The sequence below is a fragment of the Brachyhypopomus gauderio genome, chromosome 5 (assembly GCF_052324685.1).
Source record: "Brachyhypopomus gauderio isolate BG-103 chromosome 5, BGAUD_0.2, whole genome shotgun sequence".
NCBI classification, from domain to species: domain Eukaryota; kingdom Metazoa; phylum Chordata; class Actinopteri; order Gymnotiformes; family Hypopomidae; genus Brachyhypopomus; species Brachyhypopomus gauderio.
Window position 1 is genome coordinate 12,697,087 of NC_135215.1, and position 19,286 is coordinate 12,716,372.

General features: G+C 38.6%; 2 protein-coding genes across 4 annotated transcripts; one reads left to right on the forward strand and one right to left on the reverse strand.

Annotated features, from left to right (window-relative positions):
- The first annotated feature begins 1,016 nt into the window (after positions 1 to 1,016).
- adad1 (adenosine deaminase domain containing 1 (testis-specific)) lies at positions 1,017 to 9,982 on the forward strand. Of its 3 annotated transcripts, none has more exons than XM_077005781.1 (12): positions 1,017 to 1,208; positions 1,730 to 1,911; positions 2,022 to 2,156; positions 2,377 to 2,544; positions 3,069 to 3,143; positions 3,355 to 3,480; positions 5,843 to 5,966; positions 6,206 to 6,376; positions 6,724 to 6,956; positions 7,558 to 7,792; positions 8,709 to 8,841; positions 9,480 to 9,982. In XM_077005781.1, the coding sequence occupies exons 2-12, from the start codon at positions 1,737 to 1,739 to the stop codon at positions 9,591 to 9,593; spliced, it is 1,689 nt and encodes a 562-aa protein (XP_076861896.1). In that variant the 5' UTR covers positions 1,017 to 1,208; positions 1,730 to 1,736; the 3' UTR covers positions 9,594 to 9,982. The 3 variants fall into 3 exon arrangements, with proteins under 3 accessions (XP_076861896.1, XP_076861898.1, XP_076861899.1); XM_077005783.1 differs by lacking the exon at positions 1,017 to 1,208 and adding an exon at positions 1,248 to 1,300; XM_077005784.1 differs by lacking the exon at positions 1,017 to 1,208 and adding an exon at positions 1,512 to 1,640.
- Positions 9,983 to 12,497: 2,515 nt separating this feature from the next.
- Positions 12,498 to 13,791, reverse strand: LOC143513818 (uncharacterized). Its single transcript, XM_077004530.1, has 4 exons — positions 13,582 to 13,791; positions 13,421 to 13,459; positions 12,891 to 13,034; positions 12,498 to 12,788 (listed from the first exon to the last, which is right to left on the reverse strand). Exons 1-4 carry the CDS (start codon positions 13,717 to 13,719, stop codon positions 12,675 to 12,677), a joined length of 435 nt encoding a protein of 144 aa, XP_076860645.1. The 5' UTR covers positions 13,720 to 13,791; the 3' UTR covers positions 12,498 to 12,674.
- Positions 13,792 to 19,286: the final 5,495 nt, after the last annotated feature.

Genomic DNA, 19,286 nt, shown 5'->3' on the forward strand with positions numbered 1-19,286 from the left:
GCTATTGACCTTTTCTCTCACTGAGCTAGTGATATTAAAGTTCAGATAAAGCAGTGGTTCTCAAACATATTCTGTCCTTTTGTAGGAAGAAATGTTTTTATGCATCTCATCCCATCAAAATGGTGACAAAATGGGGCACGTTTAACTTTATTAAAATAAAATCAAGATGATGAACATTCCTTTCACCTTTCTTTCAGTAATTTCTGTCACATAAATTCAAATTAGTGGAATTTTAGTTCAGCATAACTACATAAATATCAGAGTTGAGCGCAAGTCATGCAGGTTTCTCCTTTGCAATTAGCGAAGGATTTGATCCTTTCTCTGTCAGGAGTATAATCAGGTGCTTGTTTGCTCTCTTGTCATCTCAAGGATTGACAGCTGCACTTTGAGGCTTGCTACTCTTCCTCTACAGGCCATCTGGCCCCTTGAATGGATCCTGAATGCAGCAGCATGGCTAGTCTTCAGTCTTCCAAAGTTCACCAATGTTACTCCACTTTTGGACTGGCTTACAGAAGTCTGTTTCTCGCATCAGATTTAAAACCCTGATGGTCACCTACAAAACCAAGAATGGATCAGTCTCTTTATTTGATAGCAGTGGTCAAAGCATCTTTGAACATCAAGCACAGCTGAGTTTGAAACACCATCCTCCAAGTAAGACAAGAATCGTGACTGTTCTCTTTCCTGGCTCCAAGAATTGGCTCTCTAAACAACAGAGGCCTTCACTCTCATCAAACACACTCATCTCTGTGCAGTAATGTATCTTACTGATAGTATCTTACTAAAGTAGACTCACCTGGGATCACACATACACCTTAATTTTCTTAATTTTCACACACACACACACACACACACACAGTATTTGTAGAGTATTTGATGTGGTTCCTGTTGTAAGACAAAATGTGTTTTAACACAAAACAACATATCTGAATGTACATGAGTAAATTATATATATATATATATATATATATATATATATATATATATATATATATATATACACACACACACACACACACACTACTCGTAGATAGATCAATACAATGTAACTAACAGCTGTTGTGAGAGTTAAGATACTTTGATCGAAGGCTGTTCGCTGTCTATCCACCACCACCTATCACACACGTGATTGTAATAAGGAGAATCGCTCGTCAGTAGAGCAGTGAAGTGAGTTCCTGTTACACAACTGAAAAAGGGTTTCATAAACATATGTAAGTAACAATATCTCCGATTTAATTTCTCTGATGTGTTACAGTTAAGTGTCTTGCAGACTTCTGTGCATTAAAGCAATTTATTTTACTTAGTAAGTTAAAGCTACGCTAGCTAGTGAAAGCATGCTATAGTACGAGGAAAGTCATGCTAAGCTAGTTAACATTAAGTGTTTTCACTGCGTGATGGTTGTTTGCTAGTACTTATCAAATGCTCAGGATTTTAAGCAATTATTATTATTATTGGAAATTATTTGGTTACAACTAAAAGTGATAAGGTCGTAATTTCATTGTAGGTTAGTCGGCTAACTAGCAAGCTAGCTAGTGTGCGACAGCCGTAGCTCGCTAACCAAACGAACGACATTGTTTTTTGAGTAGTTAACTAACCCAACGGTCACCATTGACCATTAGTCAGTTAGTTTTACCCGTTTTAAGGTAAAATTGGGTTGTTATTAGCTTGTTTCAAATCTTTATCGTCCGAGTTTCCCAGACCATGCTTGCTACAGCGCTCTATATGTGTGTAGCGCCACGATGATCGGACGAGGAGGGTCGTATCGAGTGTCCAGAGGGACCAGCTTTGCCCAGATCCTGAAGAAGAACATGATCGCTCCACCCGGGTTCTCCCCGCTCCCCCTGCAACCCCCCTCCGAGTTCCGCACCAGCAGTAGCCCACTCCACCCAGCTTGCAACTCCACTGCAAAAATCAGTTGAGTCCACTATTAGAAGAATTTGAATTAGGAGTAAATGTTTTTGTGGTGGTGTTTGCACATTTGCAGAGGTGAACGTCTGGCTAGTGTTCCCTCTTATGTCCATCAGGTTCCAAACGGAAAAACATCCCTAACGAGTTGATAGACAGGTACAAGCAAGGAAAGACACACGCTGTATCTTTGCTTTACCAGCTTTCACAGGTGCTTCAGTTCCAGGTGGAATTGAAGGAGACCGTTACTACAGGTAATTGCCTTTTTGCATATTTTTGCATAAAACCCATTGGTGTGTTAACATGTCATGTTATATATGGAAAAAGTACAAGCCGAGCAGAGAAATGTATTGTAATTCATTTGTATTTATTTTGTATATACAGCACATAGTGCTACATGACTACACATCTGGGAAAAAAATGCCTTACCGATATGCGAAGTGTTTGTAAAGTGAAGTGTAACTGTGTCACCAGGAGGCATAACTGGTTTCTACTTTGCGTTCTGTGCTGTGATTGATGGGGTGGAGTATAAGACTGGCATGGGCAACAATAAGAAAGAAGCCAGAGCCAAAGCTGCTGAGTTGGCGCTGGAGGAGCTGCTGCCCAGTCTGGAGAATGATGGCGTGCTGCCTGATGCTTCTGGTAGTAGTCTTTCATTTCACACTGTGTGTGTGTGTGTGTGTGTGTGTGTGTGTGTGTGTGTGTGTGTGTGTGTGTGTGTGTGTGTGTGTGTGTGTCACTCTTGGTTTTGAGATCAAGCTAATCACTGTGATCACAATAGTTTAGTTTCAGGTCAAAGTAATAATTGTCAGCTTTTGTTTGTCTTAAAAATATAAAGAAAATTAGATGTTTTGTCCAAATAGAATTAATTTAAAATAAGAATGAATAGCTCTTTCATTCATTTTTTAAATTCTATTTTTTATGCCAAGTTTAAAACTATAGTACCTTGAATCAGACTTTCTGAAAAGACAAACGCTAAGTTTGTGGAACCACGTTTAGCTTCTATTAAACCAAATTTCCAAATGACTGTGAAACACCAGTAATCACCATGTATATGATGTATGCTGTTTACATACATGTCTTGCCTTGTGTTTCCTGAAAATGTGTATAGTGTCATTGTATTAGACATGATTATACATGCATGTATCCATATGTCTGTATGTTAGTGGGACCTCCACCGCTGCCAGTGAAGGAGACAGACTCCCCAGCTCTACAGGGCCATCCTGGAAGAGCTTTAATTGGTACATTTTATTTTTAAAAATTAATTGTTCTTTGACTATTGTAGTAATTGGTAAATCAGCATTTAAAATAAATTACTTTTAAGTGTAGGTTTAGGATTAATATGGCTCTGGAGAATCACAAGTCAGCTCTGAGCTTTAATGAAGGGCCAGGAAGACTCATCTTCAAATACTTGAAAGGCTTATTTGTCTTTGTGTATTGTGTTTGACTCAGAGAGGAAAAATCCCATTAAAGACCAGGTTCCCAGTGCCATTAAGCAGATGTTCTCCAAGCTGATGGACAGTTACCCTGAGTTCTCTGGCTGTGGTGGAACACTGGCGGCATTTGTCACTCAGTCTCGTAAGCTTCTGCGGCCACATCAGAACTGGGTTTACTTCATCACGATGTTACATGCAGTGTTTATCTTGTTTTGTTGGTACAGTGATTCTTTATTACTTACAGCAACAAATGTTGTATTGTCTTGAGAGTTTCTTCATTAGTCTAATACCAATATATAGAGTAACGGGCAAATGACACTCGTTTTGAGTTAAAAAAATATGAAGATCAGCAGACATGATGCAACCATCATGGTGTTTAGAATAACATTATCTGACCAAAAACACTAAGCTAGCGTCATAATTGTCATTGTGTGTTACTTAAATAGTGTCCAAAGCAACTGTGGTCTTAGTGGGCTATGCATGGGTCTTTCATTCACCATACCAACTGACTCCATATATACTTGCATTCCTATGTAAATATAACCTACAAAACAAACTACCCTAATCGGCGGAAAAGCGGTGAATCTACCCCAACGTTCATATGTAGATACAGCATTGTCGCATTTTATGTTTCCCAAAGCACCTTGTATTTTCATCATAATATTCAGCACAGTTGTTGCCAATGTCATATTCCAAGTTGTTAAATGTACTACAGATAAAGTACTAAAGACTCGGCTGGTCAAAACCTGGACATTTCAAAAGTTAGTGACACAACAATCATGATGCAGCATTTTAAATAGTATTATTACTGCTATATTGTGCCTGCTATAATAACTAAAAACAAAGTTATTTTAATAAGAAATCATATAAATTCAGAGGTAAGGTATGACCCCATGGCAGTTCTAGAGCATATGTCAGTGTATCAACATTTCAGATCAGTATAAAACAAAAGCTTGGAATGTTTACTGTCCCAAATTAGTACAAGACACAGAATCGTGGTAACCACTTGCTTTTTGCATGCACCTTCCCTGAAATAGTAATGGGTTTGTTTTACCCTCCGGTGTGGGGAAGGAAACTACATGATGAATGTTTGCAGTGAACGTTCCAGCACTGCAGCTGGATCCATCCATTGAATGTTTTTATTTTTTTAATGCAGCAGTGCAGTAATTTGGTGGGAAGCTTTTGACTTGTCCTGTTGGAACCGGACATGAATACGCAGGTTTTGCTTGCTCACAGCTGCACAAAATCACGTGAGGCTCTTTGGGAAATGTGTGTGAACGTTATGTCTGGTGTCATATTTGAGAAATAAGTCCAGGACATGCGTACATGGGTTCCTTGAGCTAACATTAGATGAGTGTTAAGCGTCATAAAAATGAAATGATATTGGCGGAGAGGCTATTGTGTGATTATATATAAGTGTCTCACTCTAAAGATCACATTTGCATCAAACAGAGATAACCCAGAGTAGTGGTGGGGAAAGGGTTTTAAATGCTTCCTTCCTGTCATTGTTGCTTTAGTCATAGTCTGAACAAAAAGAACACTCACCTTTTTGAGAATATTGCTTCTTGTGAGTGTGGCTTTTTGGTTGATACCAAAGTATGACTTCCGGATGACCTTTCTGGTGTATTTCACCAGAAGACTATCGATACGGCCTATACACGGCCTATACACGGCCTACAAATAAGTCTTTTCTCTAACGAATATGGGGCACTTTGAATGTCTTCAAAAGTGTGACACGCTGTTGACACATTACTCTGCAATGTATGTAAATGTGAGAATGACCAGTCTTTGTCATTACACTACAGTGTCAGTAGTTGGGGTTCCTCCCTAATAGCAGAACATGGTGATGGAAAATGGCATGACGTCACGGACGTTCAAAAGATGATTGTGGTGTGCCATTTGGAATATCTAACAGTACATGCCATTGAAATGCCACTGAAAACTGGGTGCAATGCCCCAAGATAAATCAGACATTTTTGCAGGGTAAAGAGGTAGGATTAACTAGTTTAACTTTGGCAAAACCCATCACCCATCTTTTGTTAATCTGAAGATCTGCTTTGCATGTTCAACTGACTGAGAGCAATTTGTTATTTAACTAAGAATCCAACAGTAGCTATATATTAAAACTGCATATAAGAATTAGATTTTAGATATTAACAAACACTAAAAAAATTTTGTGATGTTGAGCACAATTGCTTGTGTTGTGTAGGGGGAAATTAAGTCTTATAATTAATGGGTCAAACATATTAATTTAGCTTTTGAATAAATAAGTGCCGTCATATACTGGGGCCCCAGCTGGTTAACAGAGGGGAGTAGTGGCCAAGTTCTCAGAGTCCTTTGATGTGAAGACATCCCATATTTTTATGGGGGTTAAAGCCAGACAACACAACATCTACTTTAAACAATTTTTGTTTAAAGACAAGCTCCCAATTGCAAGATATCATGTATTTTGTTGCTTTAACTTATGCTTTCATGTGAATTAACGCTGTGCTCTGTGTCTGCAGCATTAGGGTATGAAGTAGTGGCTCTCGGTACAGGCAGCTGGAACACTAAGGAGAGCTTAACACCTAATGGGCGTGTCCTCCATGACTCTCATGCAGTTGTCACCGCTCGTAGATCACTGATGAGGTTGACACATTCTTGTTTTCTTTTTGAATGGTGTACTCGTCTCATAATTCCTCCAATCAGAATTATATAGTGGGTCTTAAAATAGAGCAAGTTTTTCAGATTTTGTCACTTGGACAACTTGATATTGATTGTTATTTGAGATTAACATTAATATTTTCTTTACATCTTGTATTGCACTGCTGGAAAATGCTGTCAATGACAAAGGAGTGAACTATTTTTTAATTTGTGATGTGTTGTAGGTATCTGTACAGGCATCTCTTGCTGTTCTACAGTAAGAATCGTGCTCTGGAGGAGAAATCAATCTTTCAGCAGGATGAGAGTACCAAACTACTCAGTCTGAAGTCTCACATCACCCTGCACCTATATCTGAATCAGCTACCCAAAGGAGCCGCTCAAATACCCTCTCACCTGTGCGGATCCGCATGCATATTCCGCACACGCTAACCCACGTCTTAGATCCTAGATACCATACTTCAGATATGCTCATGCTACTCAGTTCTTGTACAGCTTTATAGTAGTTTGCTTTGTTTGTGCATTCAGTATGAATGGTATTAGAAAGTGAAGCCTATATTGATAACACCACCTTTGTAACGATAAAATGAATCTGCTGTTATGCTAGAACTCTTATCACTTCTCATTCCTACTGTATTTTGTCCACTGTTGGTACAACACTTACAATAGTAGCTTGAACACGAAATTCTATCATGAGTATAATAGACTCAATAATATTTTAAGAAGTTTCTCTCCCTCCCTCTAGACGTCTGAACCCCTTGTCCATCGCAGCTTGGGAAGTCAACAATCAGATTGGTCTGCACGTGATGGTTGATGGGAAGGTGTTTTCCGTATTCTCCTCTATGTTTGAGCCGAGCAGTTCTCATGTAGTCAGTATGTCGGCCACTGACAAGATCACACAGTGGCAGGTTTTGGGTTTCCAAGGTGCACTCCTGAGTCACTTCATCGAGCCTGTCTATGTCAGTACTATTCTCATTGGTAAGTATTGGGAATGAAACTCGTTTTATTATTTAGTATTTATTACAGGGTAGCTGTGCCTTTATAGGGTGCTGTACATTTTGCAGTGAATTCTTCATTTTTAGAAGATGTTTCTCTGTTAGAAGTTAACATCTGGCACTATGTTGATATTATAGAGTTAAGTGAAGGTAGCAGAGTTCTATATGATGTGTACATTCTCTTCACCTTTATTGACATCTTTCAGAAGTGATTCTATTTTGACCAAATGGTAAATTTATATTTGTATACATATAAATACACACGCACACAAACACACAGTTTTTGCAAACACTAGTTACATACACAAAGTATCCAGGCAAGACCTTTTCTGTCATTGTAATTTTTCCAAGAGGCCTGTAGGAACATGGGACAATTCTGTAGAAAACAAGAGAAGTTAGTCATTTAATCTCTGATTATGTAAGGCAGATGGAAATTGACTGGCAATATGGAGTAATTACCTATGGTAATTCATAGTATATTTTTGATGATAAAAAATCCAATCCAGGTGCAGATGCCTTATGGCTTGTGTTCAGATGTGTGTTTTCAGTGGCTGTTTCTCTTGGCATGTGGCGTGCGCCTTTAGGTGACGAGAGCTGCGGGGATACCCGTGGTATGGAGGTTGCAGTTTGCCAGAGAGTAGATGGCATCACCTCGAAGCTGCCCATGTATTACTGTGTGTACCGGCCACAAATGATCCTGGTACCCCCGGTGATGCCCACAGATGTCCACAGCACTCAGCGGACTCTGAGTCTCAACTGGACCCAGGGTGATGTTTCGCTCGAGGTTGTTGACAGCCTAGAGGGCAAGTCCGTAGAGGAGTGAGTTTGTTAGATCATGTCCATTACAGATTGTGAAATATACATTTTTGACCAACAGATGCTTTGGCTGCAACCCTCTTTTTGTTCTTACTGGCAGTGTTTGTAGTGATTTGTAACTAGGAATCTGTCCCACTTGATTCCCCCTCAACTGATTAGCAAAGACATAATCAAAGCAGACAGGGTCACTATGGAAATGTATTGTGCTTCTGTCATCTTAGTTGAATACATCTTAACCTGTGTCCACAAGTCCTCCACGTTTCAGTCTCACCAAATATAATTTTGCATTAACTGAAATTATTATTGCTCAAAAATAAACAAATAAATAAGATCGCAGTACTGGCAAACAACAATACACTGTTGTTTGTCTTGCTGGAGTAGATAGCTTGGTGTGCAGTTTCAGTTTCTTCACAGAGATTATATATTGATTTGAAACTTTTGTTTTGCTGAGTAAATTGCAAAAAATTGCTTATTGATTGCGTGCTCTTATTTCTGCATGCATTCTATGTTGATCTACAGTTTAGACCAGGGGTGCTCATTACGTCGATCGCGATCGACCGGTCGATCGCGAAGGAAGTGTCGGTCGATCGCGAAGGAATGTGCGTAGATCGCGTCACATAAAATAGTAGTAGATGAATCGCACATCTGCTCTGACGGTTGTATTTTGATTGACATTCACGGTAGCCAATCTGCAATCCACTCAACAAATTACGTTCGCCGCCACCCCGGTAGATCTTTCTGACTTGGTCATCTTATAAGTAGCTCGCAAGCTGAAAACTGTGAGCACCCCTGGTTTAGACTAATTTCAAAGCACAAAAAATAGAAAAACTGATAACTAAACCAGAGTTAGACTTTTAAAAATTCTTCAGTATTTTAGCATTGTTTTTTTAGTTTGTGTGTGTGCGTGTGTACATAACAGGTCTCCCTTTAAGAGCGGCCCCGCGCTCGCCAGTCGTTTGTGCAAGGCTGCCATGCTGAGTCGTTTCAACTTGGTAGCTAAAGAGGCCCAGAGAGAAGAGCTGCTCACTGCTGTCTCATACAGGGAGGCCAAGGTACTGCACTTCAGAGCTCACTGATGCTGATTTAGTTTTACTTTTTCTTTTTACATTTTCCCTGAATAAAGACAAAGGGTTTTAAGCATAAACAGTGTAGACCTAAATTGGAAGCCAGTTTAAAAGTGGAACTGGTAAAATTATGCTTTTTTTATTATTATTTTTTTTTTAGCTCATGAGAACTGATAGCTGACAGATATAACTCCATCATTCAAAAATGAAAACCAACATTATATTTGCAAAATACATGTCCAAGGGGCTGTATGAAAATAATAAGGGACCTAAGGCACAGCCGTATGGATTTTGTGTAGTGTGGGTGCAAAACTGAAATGTGGGGAGGGGAGTTTATAGTTTCCCTCCTCACTAGATAGATACATCTTCATTCCTCTACACAAGTTTACAGTCAACACTGCGCACACACACATCAATTGTACGTTGTTGCTTTCATTTTAATGATGTAATAAATGATAAATGTAAGCTGTTAAAGTTTGAAGAAGTAGTTTTGCGGAAAGCCAAAAGGACGATTGTCTTGCATTGTCAATGAATGACTCATAAGATTAAGAATTGATTAGGTACTGATGATCCAGGATAAATTATACTTCCTGTTGGTCTCCGCTGTTTGTGTATTGGAATTCCAGATGATGGCAAAGCCGTACCAAGAGGCAAAGAGTGTTCTGAAATCTTACTTGGGCGTAAGGGGCTATGGACAGTGGGTGGAGAAACCACCAGTCAGCGACCACTTCACAATGTAAGATCATGGACTCCACAGACGACAGTCCTCGTCCTGCAAATGTGGTGGAGGAGATGTTTCAATCTGAAGGAAACCTTTTTTTTAAGCAAATTATTTGATGTTATTTGATGTTACTGGGATTATAGACAGGATTTATTCTTTATGAATAAAGATCTAAAAAAAGGATTTCTTCACGTAATTTTGAATGGAATCTTTCAAGGGTGTTAAGTTAAAAGAATTTGCTTTGCAGAAAAACGCTTTTACTCTTGCCTTTCTTGCCGTGTACAGTAATGGTTTAAGGTTTTGGTTAGTGCTGTAAAATGTTTTAGTTCTGATGTTTTGTACCTTGGAAGAATACATCCACATGTCCAAGGTACTTTGCTAATAAAGGGGAAAAAATCTTGGGAATTGTTTCATCATTAAAAATTTTTCAATATTAAGTTCAGATGGAAATGTACTTTAATTCAAATTTTTGCCTATATTTATCAAAACACATTGTTTTACACCAGTATAGAAAGTGAGTTAGGTGTTGCGTTATGAAGTGGTGATGTTGCTTTCAAAAGGTGAGGGTCTGAGGCGAGCGTGCGTCCTCCTGTTACTAGTAGTACACAGGAAACCTCAGGGCTTCCTGTCAAAGGTGAGGTTGCAACTAGATGCTTTCAATATTTATGTGAATGTAAGACTGTGCGTAAACGGCGATCTTAATCATGCATTTGATGCCATTTGATGCTTGCAAGGGAAGGAGAATTTGGGCATACACAGGTAGCTCTGAAGATTATGGATCATATATTACTTTTTCTGTATGTATTCAATATGTATTTTTTTCCCAGAGGGCCATGTGTTTTCACTCTTGGTGTGCAGCTTTCATTCAGCTTCGTTATTGCTGATGTGCAGGTGTCACGGGGAAGCCGCTCTGTTGATATCGGTTTGGATCTGTGGATCTGTCAGAGTAATTAGATGTGAAATAGCTTTGCAGCTTAGATGACAAGCACATAAATTAAGGTTGAGTCAGGAAACGATGGGCTTATGTATGTGAAGTGTATTCAGCATTGTTAGGCTCAAGATGTCCTGGCTTTATGTAAATGTATGTTTTATGTTAGTCACTCCTGTCAGACTGCAAGCCAGAAAGTCGTGTGAATCCTAAAATTGAGTAGAATATGCAGAATTGTGTGCTGAATATTCAATGGGATTATGCAAAAAAGCATTGAAGTTTAGTTAAAGGCTAAGCATCTGCTGAAAGGAAAATGATCACAAAGCTATTATGAAACAACACTACACATCACAATTCATAATGTTGGTGCAGGCTACTTAAGTTAGCTAGCTGACAACTTCCTGCTTACTATCAGTGGGTGTTAATGGGGAGATGTGCCTGAATAAATATTACAGTATAATAAGCACTAACGTGGCATTATAGCCGACCAGAATGCAAATATAATTGATTTCCCAGAACTATCATAAATTTGATGTAATTTCTGATGCAGCCATCATCCTATATGTACATGCTTGGAGCTGGTGGAGTTGTGCTTGACCAAGTGTCGGAAGGGCTCATAGTACCTGAAGTGTGTGATTGTTGCACACACAATGCAAGTTTATTTTTTCATTGTCACACAATTTTACGTTATCTTTGTGAGCAGTCATGCACTTGAGCAGTGTGCTGCCAACAGTTGCTGCATTTCAGCACTTTTCCCCTTTTTCCTTGGTCCTAGGAAATCCCCATCAAAATATTAAGCAGATAAACAAAATGTGAAAGAATACATCACACCTGAACCATGTTTGCAAAATATTTTTGTTCTTTTTTGCTTTTGTTTAGATTTTTTAATTCACCTACCATCCTAGTGACCCTGCCATTTATGTCTGATAAATGACTAAAGTTGCATTAAAGAATAAAATGACTGCCACACAGTCTAATTAGATCCAAAATATGGGAAACATTTTTCCGTATTTTCTTTCCATCTCTTGAGTGTGGGAAATTGTATGCAGCTTACTATACTAAATCTTTTCCTTGAAAACATTTCCTGTTCAACATGGGTGGGTGTCAGTTTTGAGAAATCAACCTCAAACATCTGTAGAACTGAGGTTAATAAATACCAGTTGATTATTGCTGTGCTGTTTAAATGGTAGCTACAGATGTGCTTTGAGCCTTTATGCATTCTGTGAACATTATACATTTCCACTAAAAGAACAAAATAAAAGCCACTTTCAATCAGTGGACTTTATATCAGTTTTATAATCAAACAAAAAAGATACTCGGTTTGCTTTGTGTAGGCATGTATGGCAGTTTCCCTGGAACATGACTGCCGTCACTTACAATGACTGAAACTAGGAATGAAGACTACAAATAAAGTTTGTTGCCCAAAAGTTGAAAAGCATGGTAGGATAAAATATTTTATCATTAGTTGGGAGTCTGTTGGAGTGGATGCTTATATGAGAATAGCATAGAGCTCAATACATTGATTAAAGCTAAAGCATACAAAAGGAAGGCACAAGTGTTCAACATGGACATTTTGGTAAGAGTGGGTGAACAACTTCACTTTCCATGCCTGAGAGTCATAGCCATTTATAACCACACTATCATCATGTGACTTAGGGACTTCCCTTGTGAGTTCACAGTGATGTCCACCTTGCAGTGGAACACCTAAGTGTCAGACTATTAGAAGAAGAAGAAAATAAGAAAGGAAACAAGGTCACTCTTAAGAACTTCCCCTGCTACAAGGTAGATAACCTGCATGTATGAACGTATACTGGTGATTTAAAGCTGTATTGTTTTGTTTTTTTCCCTAAACATAAATGTTTAAATCTTTGGGATTAATTGCAATAAAATACAAGTCAAGTTTTCAGATTTCATGTTTTAATTTCTTCTCAGAAAATTTAAATATAAATTACAAATTAAATATTTAAAATAAATACATAAATATGCAAGGGCAACTTAAAAAAGCTTATGTTAGATTTCTAGTGCTTTAAACATTTTGAACAAAGAGAACTTTTATCAAAGAATTTTACTGTCTTCATGGAAGTTGCATTCAGTGATTGACTCCAACTCCATCCAGAGAAACCTTGTTTTTTTTTTGTTTTGTTTTTTTTTTCCTCTTCAAGAATTTCAACTTCAAGAGTTGGCAGCAGTGGATTTCTGGTGCCACTCCAACAAGTCCTCAAGGAATTTCGAAAATTCTTTTGTCTGGTTGGTCTCCTTACATGTCCATGTACAGGTAGGACTTTCCTAAAGCAAAACAGAACAAAGTATAAGTCAGCCTAAATTATAGTCTTTAATAGTATTTAATTTGGAATTTATAGCTGAGTATAAAGCACCCATTGTACTGACCTTAGGCAGACCATTAACAAGGAAATATTGTGCCCTCCTGCAGTATTGGTATGCTAGTGTGTTATTTTTCCGAAGAAAGCATTCATTAGCAGTTTCATTGAGTTGCTGATGTAGGCAGTGCAGAGCTTCTCTTTCACATCCAGCCTGAGAAAGAGAAAGGCCTAGAAATATTAGCACTAGTTTGGTGAACCATCACTCTGTGCTGCAAAGCACACCACCCCAGTTAGATTTCAGAACGAAAGTTGCACTTCAGTGTGTTCAGCTACTCTTCGTCTCTTTATGGGTGGATTTCATGGCTCAACGTGAGCTCCCCTTGCCTCCCTATCTCATTCATACTCCTTGTGAGATGAGCTGTGAGATCTCGCTCTGCCTGCCTGCTGTGTGCTGCAGTTGTTACAACCACCTTCCTGTGTGATTGATCTCACCTCTCTTTAGCAAGCTTGACACAAATACTAACAAGATTGAGGTGAAAAAAAGAAGCAATGCAAAACAAAGCAAAAAATGTTTTGCAAAATATTGCATGAACTTACCGGAGCATCGGAGTATTTGTAGAGTATTTGATGTGGTTCCTGTTGTAAGACAAAAATGTGTTTTAACACAAAACAACATATCTGAATGTAAATGAGTAAATAATATATACTATATATACTATAGTATGTATATAATACCAGATTGGTATTCAGATACTTACACATCTTAAATTGCTCAATTTATTAACTTCTTTCTTTAAATGTGTAAAAGTATTTGACTGCTTTGTTAAGATGTGACGAGCTGTCAGGCAGTGCAGAGATGCTAGAGTCAGAGCTAGTATCCAGTGTAGAGAGATCATGGTATCAGCTGAATAGATCCTCCACAGGGTTATCTTCAGAGTGAGAATGGCTTACGGTCAAGTGTCTCTAGATGCTCTTATTTATACACCCTAATGTGTGCTTGTGGAAAATGAATGGGTGGGTTGAGAAACTTTAGATATTGGCAAATAAAATCAGCTGCTATAATTTTTTTTCCCCTTTGATGACTCTTGGGATTTTCTCCTACCCCCTCCCCACACCTCTGTGTATGAGAGAGAGAGAGAGAGAGAGAGAGAGAGAGAGAGAGAGAGAGGGGAGGAAAGAGAGTGAGTGTGTGGTCCATGTAAAGGGTGATAGAAAAACCCCCACCAGTTTTGCCCTTGAATGTTTTTTTCTTTTTCTTTTTTTTTGTTGCTGTGTTAAGCTGAAGATTAAAGTGACCATAGTGTACATTAAAGGTTTTGTTGCACATTTATGAAGGTTTGTTCCCTTTATAATATTACCCTAGTTCTGAGTCCTGCTACTCTGTGTATGATGTATATAATATGGTATAATCTGGCTATGAATTTAAATTCTAAAAACATTATTTTATGTTAATGCAGTTGCAATACTCTGGATAGAGCTGTGGGATGTTGTTCCTGGGGTTTGCTGGAGTCGCAGCCCCTGGTACCCCCCTGCACCCCCCTGGTACACCCTGCACCCCCCTGGTACCCCCATGCACCCCCCTGGTACACCCTGCACCCCCCTGGTACCCCCCTGCACCTCCCTGTTGTACCTCACACAGCAGCATTACTCTTTCCTTCACCTTCCACATCTTTTCCATCTCTTCTTTCAGCGCTTGATTATTTTTTCATGTTCCTTGTGCCTAACGTTGCAATCACATGGGATTGCCAAGTTTATCACTGTAGCCCTTTTCTGCTGTTTGTGCTTCACTATGATGCTCAGTTGGTTAGCCATTACCATTTTAGAAGTTTGTATCTGGATGTTAGTTCTTCAGGGTGCAAAACAATTATCATAGTCAAATATGCGATTTGACTCATTTCTTGGCAGTCCTAGCACATCATGTGCACATGCACAGGTTGACATTCTTCCTTGGCGGTATAATGGGATCTATCACAAGATAATGCTCCACCTCAGTTTTTTAAGGAGCACACAAATATATTTGGTGTCCTTCCTCGTCCTGCTAACTTTGGCTGATCTCAATCTATTGGAGCACATCTGGGAACATATGTATTGCCAGGTTTCATGACATGACGAGACTCTAGTATCATCCTAGCCAAAAGTGATTTTTCCCACTGTTAGGTAGGTGGTCATAATTTTCTGATGTGACTGTATATTCAACATTTTGTGACATCAGTGTGACATCCTGAAGAGAGATTGTAATGTCTACGTGTATGGCAGCTTCTAAGAACCTAAAGGATTGTATTTGCAGAGAGGGAATTTTTAGAAAACAAAGTTTAGGAGATTGTATTGGCAAAGAGAACATACAATGTATGATGTAAAAGTATGTGAGCTCACCTCAAGCTGCCTTACCAAAGCTCTTTCCAGAAGCATCGGAATAGGAAAATGATTTGTCTTGACCATTCAAGTATGTATGTAAAAAGAGATGAGAACAGTAAGATGGTTATAACTTGAAATGTCTAGAAGAGGAAAGTCTGAATAGGGATGAAAATGAGTGCACAATCTTTGTAAAAAAACGTTCAATAGGAATATGCATTAGAAATAGATTTTGAATAGCACGGTGGTTGTAACTGCTAGTTTTCCTGCAATTTTACTCTAACTTTTTTTGTAAAGGTAAATAATAATTATTAGGACAGTGAGACTTTGTAGTTGATCAGTGTAGTTAAAAATGCAATTGTCCCATGTAAAGGATAATGTTTTTAAGAATCAGTAGAAATGTGTTATATTTTCCTGACTTGTAAGTGCATGATTGTTATTGTGCAAATGCTAAAATAATTGTCTTTAATTATTTTCTAATACAGCAGAATTAAAAAAGCCCAGGTGTGCAGGTGTTTGCATGTGTGTATATGTGTGTCACATATGGGGGTTTCCCCTGTCTTGGGAATCCCAACTTAAGTATTGACGCTTGTCAATGAGAGTTCACAGCACTGTTGGCAAATGCGAAAGTGTAGTCAACCCAGAGTGGAAAAATGGAGAGTGTTAACCATACCATTTCGTGACTTTGACTTGTCCTTCCCTTTACACATTTTGATCAACTTTTTGACATTTTTTTTAACGTGTGATCATAAGTCCCTTTACAACAGTAAATCCTTAACAAACTACAGGTGCATAAATTATAATATCATCAAAAAGTTATTTATTTCAGTAATTCAATACAAAAAGTGAATATCTTATTTGTATATAATATACGCATATATTATATAGATTCATGACAAACAGAGTGATCTATTTCAAGTGTTGATGATTTTTATGTTTTATGTTTAATGTTGATGATTATGGCTTACAGCCACTGAAAACCCAAGTCATTATCTCAGAAAATTAGAATACAAAAATTTTATTTAATTCAGAAATGTTGGCTACTGAAAAGTATGTACAGTAAATGCACTCAATACTTGGTCAAGGCTGCTTTTGCATTAATTACTTTATCAATGCGGCATGGATCATGTGGCACTGCTGAGGTGTTCTAGAAGCCCAAGTTGCTTTGATATCAGCCTTCAGCTTATCTGCATTGTTGGGTCTGGTGTCTCTCATCTTCCTCTTGATAATACCCCATAGATTTTCCATGGGCTTCAGGTCAGGCAAAGTTGCTGGCCAATCAAGCACAGTGATACTGTGGTTACTAAACCAGGTATTGGTACTTTTGGCAGTGTGGACTGGTGCCAAGTCCTGCTGGAAAATGACATTTCCATCTCCAAAAAGCTTGTTGGCAGAGGGAACTAAAATTTGCTGGTAGACAGCTGTGCTGACTTTAGTCTTGATATAACACAGTGGACCTACACCAGCAGATTACATGGCTCCCCAAACCATCACTGATTGTAGAAACTTCACACTAGACCAATAGTAGCTTGGACTGTGTGCCTCTCCACCCCTCCTCCAGACTCAAGGACCTTGATTTACAAATGAAAAAATGTACTATCATCTAAAAACAACACCTTGGACCACTGAGCAACAGTCCAGTTCTTTTTCTCCTTGGCCCAGGTAAGACACTTCTGGCATTGTGGCTTGACACAAGGAAAGCGATAGTTGTAGCGCATGTACTGGATACGTCTGTGTGTGATGGCTCTTGAAGTGCTGTCTCCAGCAGCAGTCCACTCCTTGTGAATCCCCCCCCCCCCCCCCCCAATTTTTTGAATGACCTTTTCTTGACAATCCCAAGGCTGCGGTTATCCCAGGTTGCTTGTGCACTTTTTTCTACCACATTATTTCCTTATACGCAACTTTCCATTAATATGCTTGGATACAGCACTCTGTAAACAACCAGCTTCTTTAGCAATGACATTTTGTGACATGCTCGTATTGATTACTGTAATGCAGTATTACATGGTCTCCCCAATCGGCTGTTAAACAGGCTGCAGTATGTCCAAAACACTGCAGCCAGGGTATTGACCCATAAAAGATCTCTGGAACATATTACACCAGTGTTGAAGGATCTTCACTGGCTGCCAGTACAGTTGCAAATCCAGTATAAAATACTGGTACTTGTTTTTAAATCTTGTCATGGCCTTGCCCCCTCATACCTGGCTAGCTTCTTGGAGAATTATATTCCGACACGCACTTTACGCTCCTCTAACTCACATCTTCTAGCAGTTCCATCTGCAAAAATGCGTACTCTTGGTAATAGGGCTTTTAGTGTCGCTGGTCCTAAACTATGGAATGATCTTCCGTTACAGTTACGTACCTCTCAGTCATTACCGTCATTCAAAAACAGTCTGAAAACTCATCTATATCAGATAGCATATGAGTGAGCAATTGTTTGTGTAATCATTGTTTGGTATTTTATTATTTTATAACATTATTATTATTATTATTATTATTATTAATAATAATAATGATAATAATAATAATAATATTTTTTTATTGTACAGTGTCCTTAGGTCTCATGAAAGGCGCTTTATAAATAAAAATTATTATTATTATTATTATTATTATGCCCTCCTTGTTGAATGTGTCAGTCACAGTCTTCTGGGCATCTGTCAAGTCAGCAGTCTAACTCTAACCCTAACCCTTATCCCCATGATTGTGTAGCCTATGGACCAGACTAAGGGACCATTTAAAACACTCAGGAAGCCTCTGCAGGTGTTTTATGTTAATTATTATAGTTTTCAGAGATATTGTTTGGTTTTCATTGGCTGTAAGCCATAATCATCATTATTAACAGAATTAAACACATGAAATGTTTGTCATGAATCTGTATAATACAGTGAGTCCCCGCTTAATGATGGGGTGCGGTGGAGGCTGCGCTGCCTCAGCTTATCATACACAACACTCCACAACACTCCACAACATTCCACAACACTCCACAACACTCCACAACATTCCACAACACTCCACAACACTCCACTGTGCTACCACTGCTCCTATGCGCGCACCGCTTTTTTTTTTTTCTTTCTAAGTCGGTCGTAACTCCGGTCTGTCGTTATCCAGACCCGTTAAGTGGGGACTCACTGTAGGCCTATATGCATTTCACTTTTTGTATTGAATTACTGAAATAAATAAACTTTTTGATGATGTTCTGATGATGTAAAGCAGAAATATTATTGTAAATGTATAAACGTGTTTTATTTATGTGTTTCAATTCCAGTGAGAAACTGACTACAAGAAATAGAACGGATGGGATTTTTAAAATGCTGACTGACAGCAGTTTCACCTTACCTACATTTACCTTACCTATGTAATCATAAATGTGACGTTTTGATGTGCTACTACTTTTTAAATTACTATAACCAAGACAGTATGCATAATGAAAACTCAATGACATCATTCATGTGATATTTGAATTTTTCTACATCATAGGTGCAGGGATGTAATATGGAACATGTGGTTTTACATCAGAATGGGACACCCCACTGAGTCAGACTAGCCACTGGAAGTGTGTTCAGACTTGGTTCAGTTAAATGCTGTCTTTCACGTTCTGGTCCACACCCAATAGGTTTACCAAGGTCCTTTCAGTAGGATGGTCTCATCCATTTTCCAAACAAACTGTGTCCATACTTTTTTGACGTACGACCACAATATGGGTCAAATTGCACCAAGCATAGAGTGCGACCCAAAACTCTGTGAGCGAGAGCAGAATGGTGGTAGAAAAAATGTGCAGAAGACAAATGTGGAGCAGTGATGACAAAAAAAAGCACAAGCGTTTGGCCCAGTGATTGTGTCTCAACTCTACTAGGAGAACGCAGCTGATGAATATCTCAATGTTTTTAAATCGTGTGGTTTTCCTGCTGTTTCTTAGTTTTCAGCTGGTAGCACCACCACCCATTAGAAGTCACCACAATGCACAAAACAGCAGTCTTCTAGTTTAATACACATCATAATAACTCTTCAGTCAGAATGTGACTGTATGACTTTTATTTACATATTTTTGGTAAATTGTAAATATATGAAATATATGAATGTGTGAATAAAAAGGGAACCAGAGCTAAAAAGC

What these genes read in the sequence shown, in the direction of transcription:
- adad1 (XM_077005781.1), top strand. Translation starts at nt 1,737, where the DNA reads ATGATCGGACGAGGAGGGTCGTATCGAGTGTCCAGAGGGACCAGCTTT. An exon ending in CGTGCTGCCTGATGCTTCTG is followed by an intron (nt 2,545 to 3,068) that starts GTAGTAGTCTTT and finishes TCTGTATGTTAG; the next exon opens with TGGGACCTCCACCGCTGCCA. An exon ending in GCTCGTAGATCACTGATGAG is followed by an intron (nt 5,967 to 6,205) that starts GTTGACACATTC and finishes GATGTGTTGTAG; the next exon opens with GTATCTGTACAGGCATCTCT.
- LOC143513818 (XM_077004530.1), bottom strand. Translation starts at nt 13,719, where the DNA reads ATGATCTCTCTACACTGGATACTAGCTCTGACTCTAGCATCTCTGCAC. An exon ending in AATTGAGCAATTTAAGATGT is followed by an intron (nt 13,460 to 13,581) that starts GTAAGTATCTGA and finishes GTCTTACAACAG; the next exon opens with GAACCACATCAAATACTCTA. An exon ending in TTGTTAATGGTCTGCCTAAG is followed by an intron (nt 12,789 to 12,890) that starts GTCAGTACAATG and finishes GTTTTGCTTTAG; the next exon opens with GAAAGTCCTACCTGTACATG.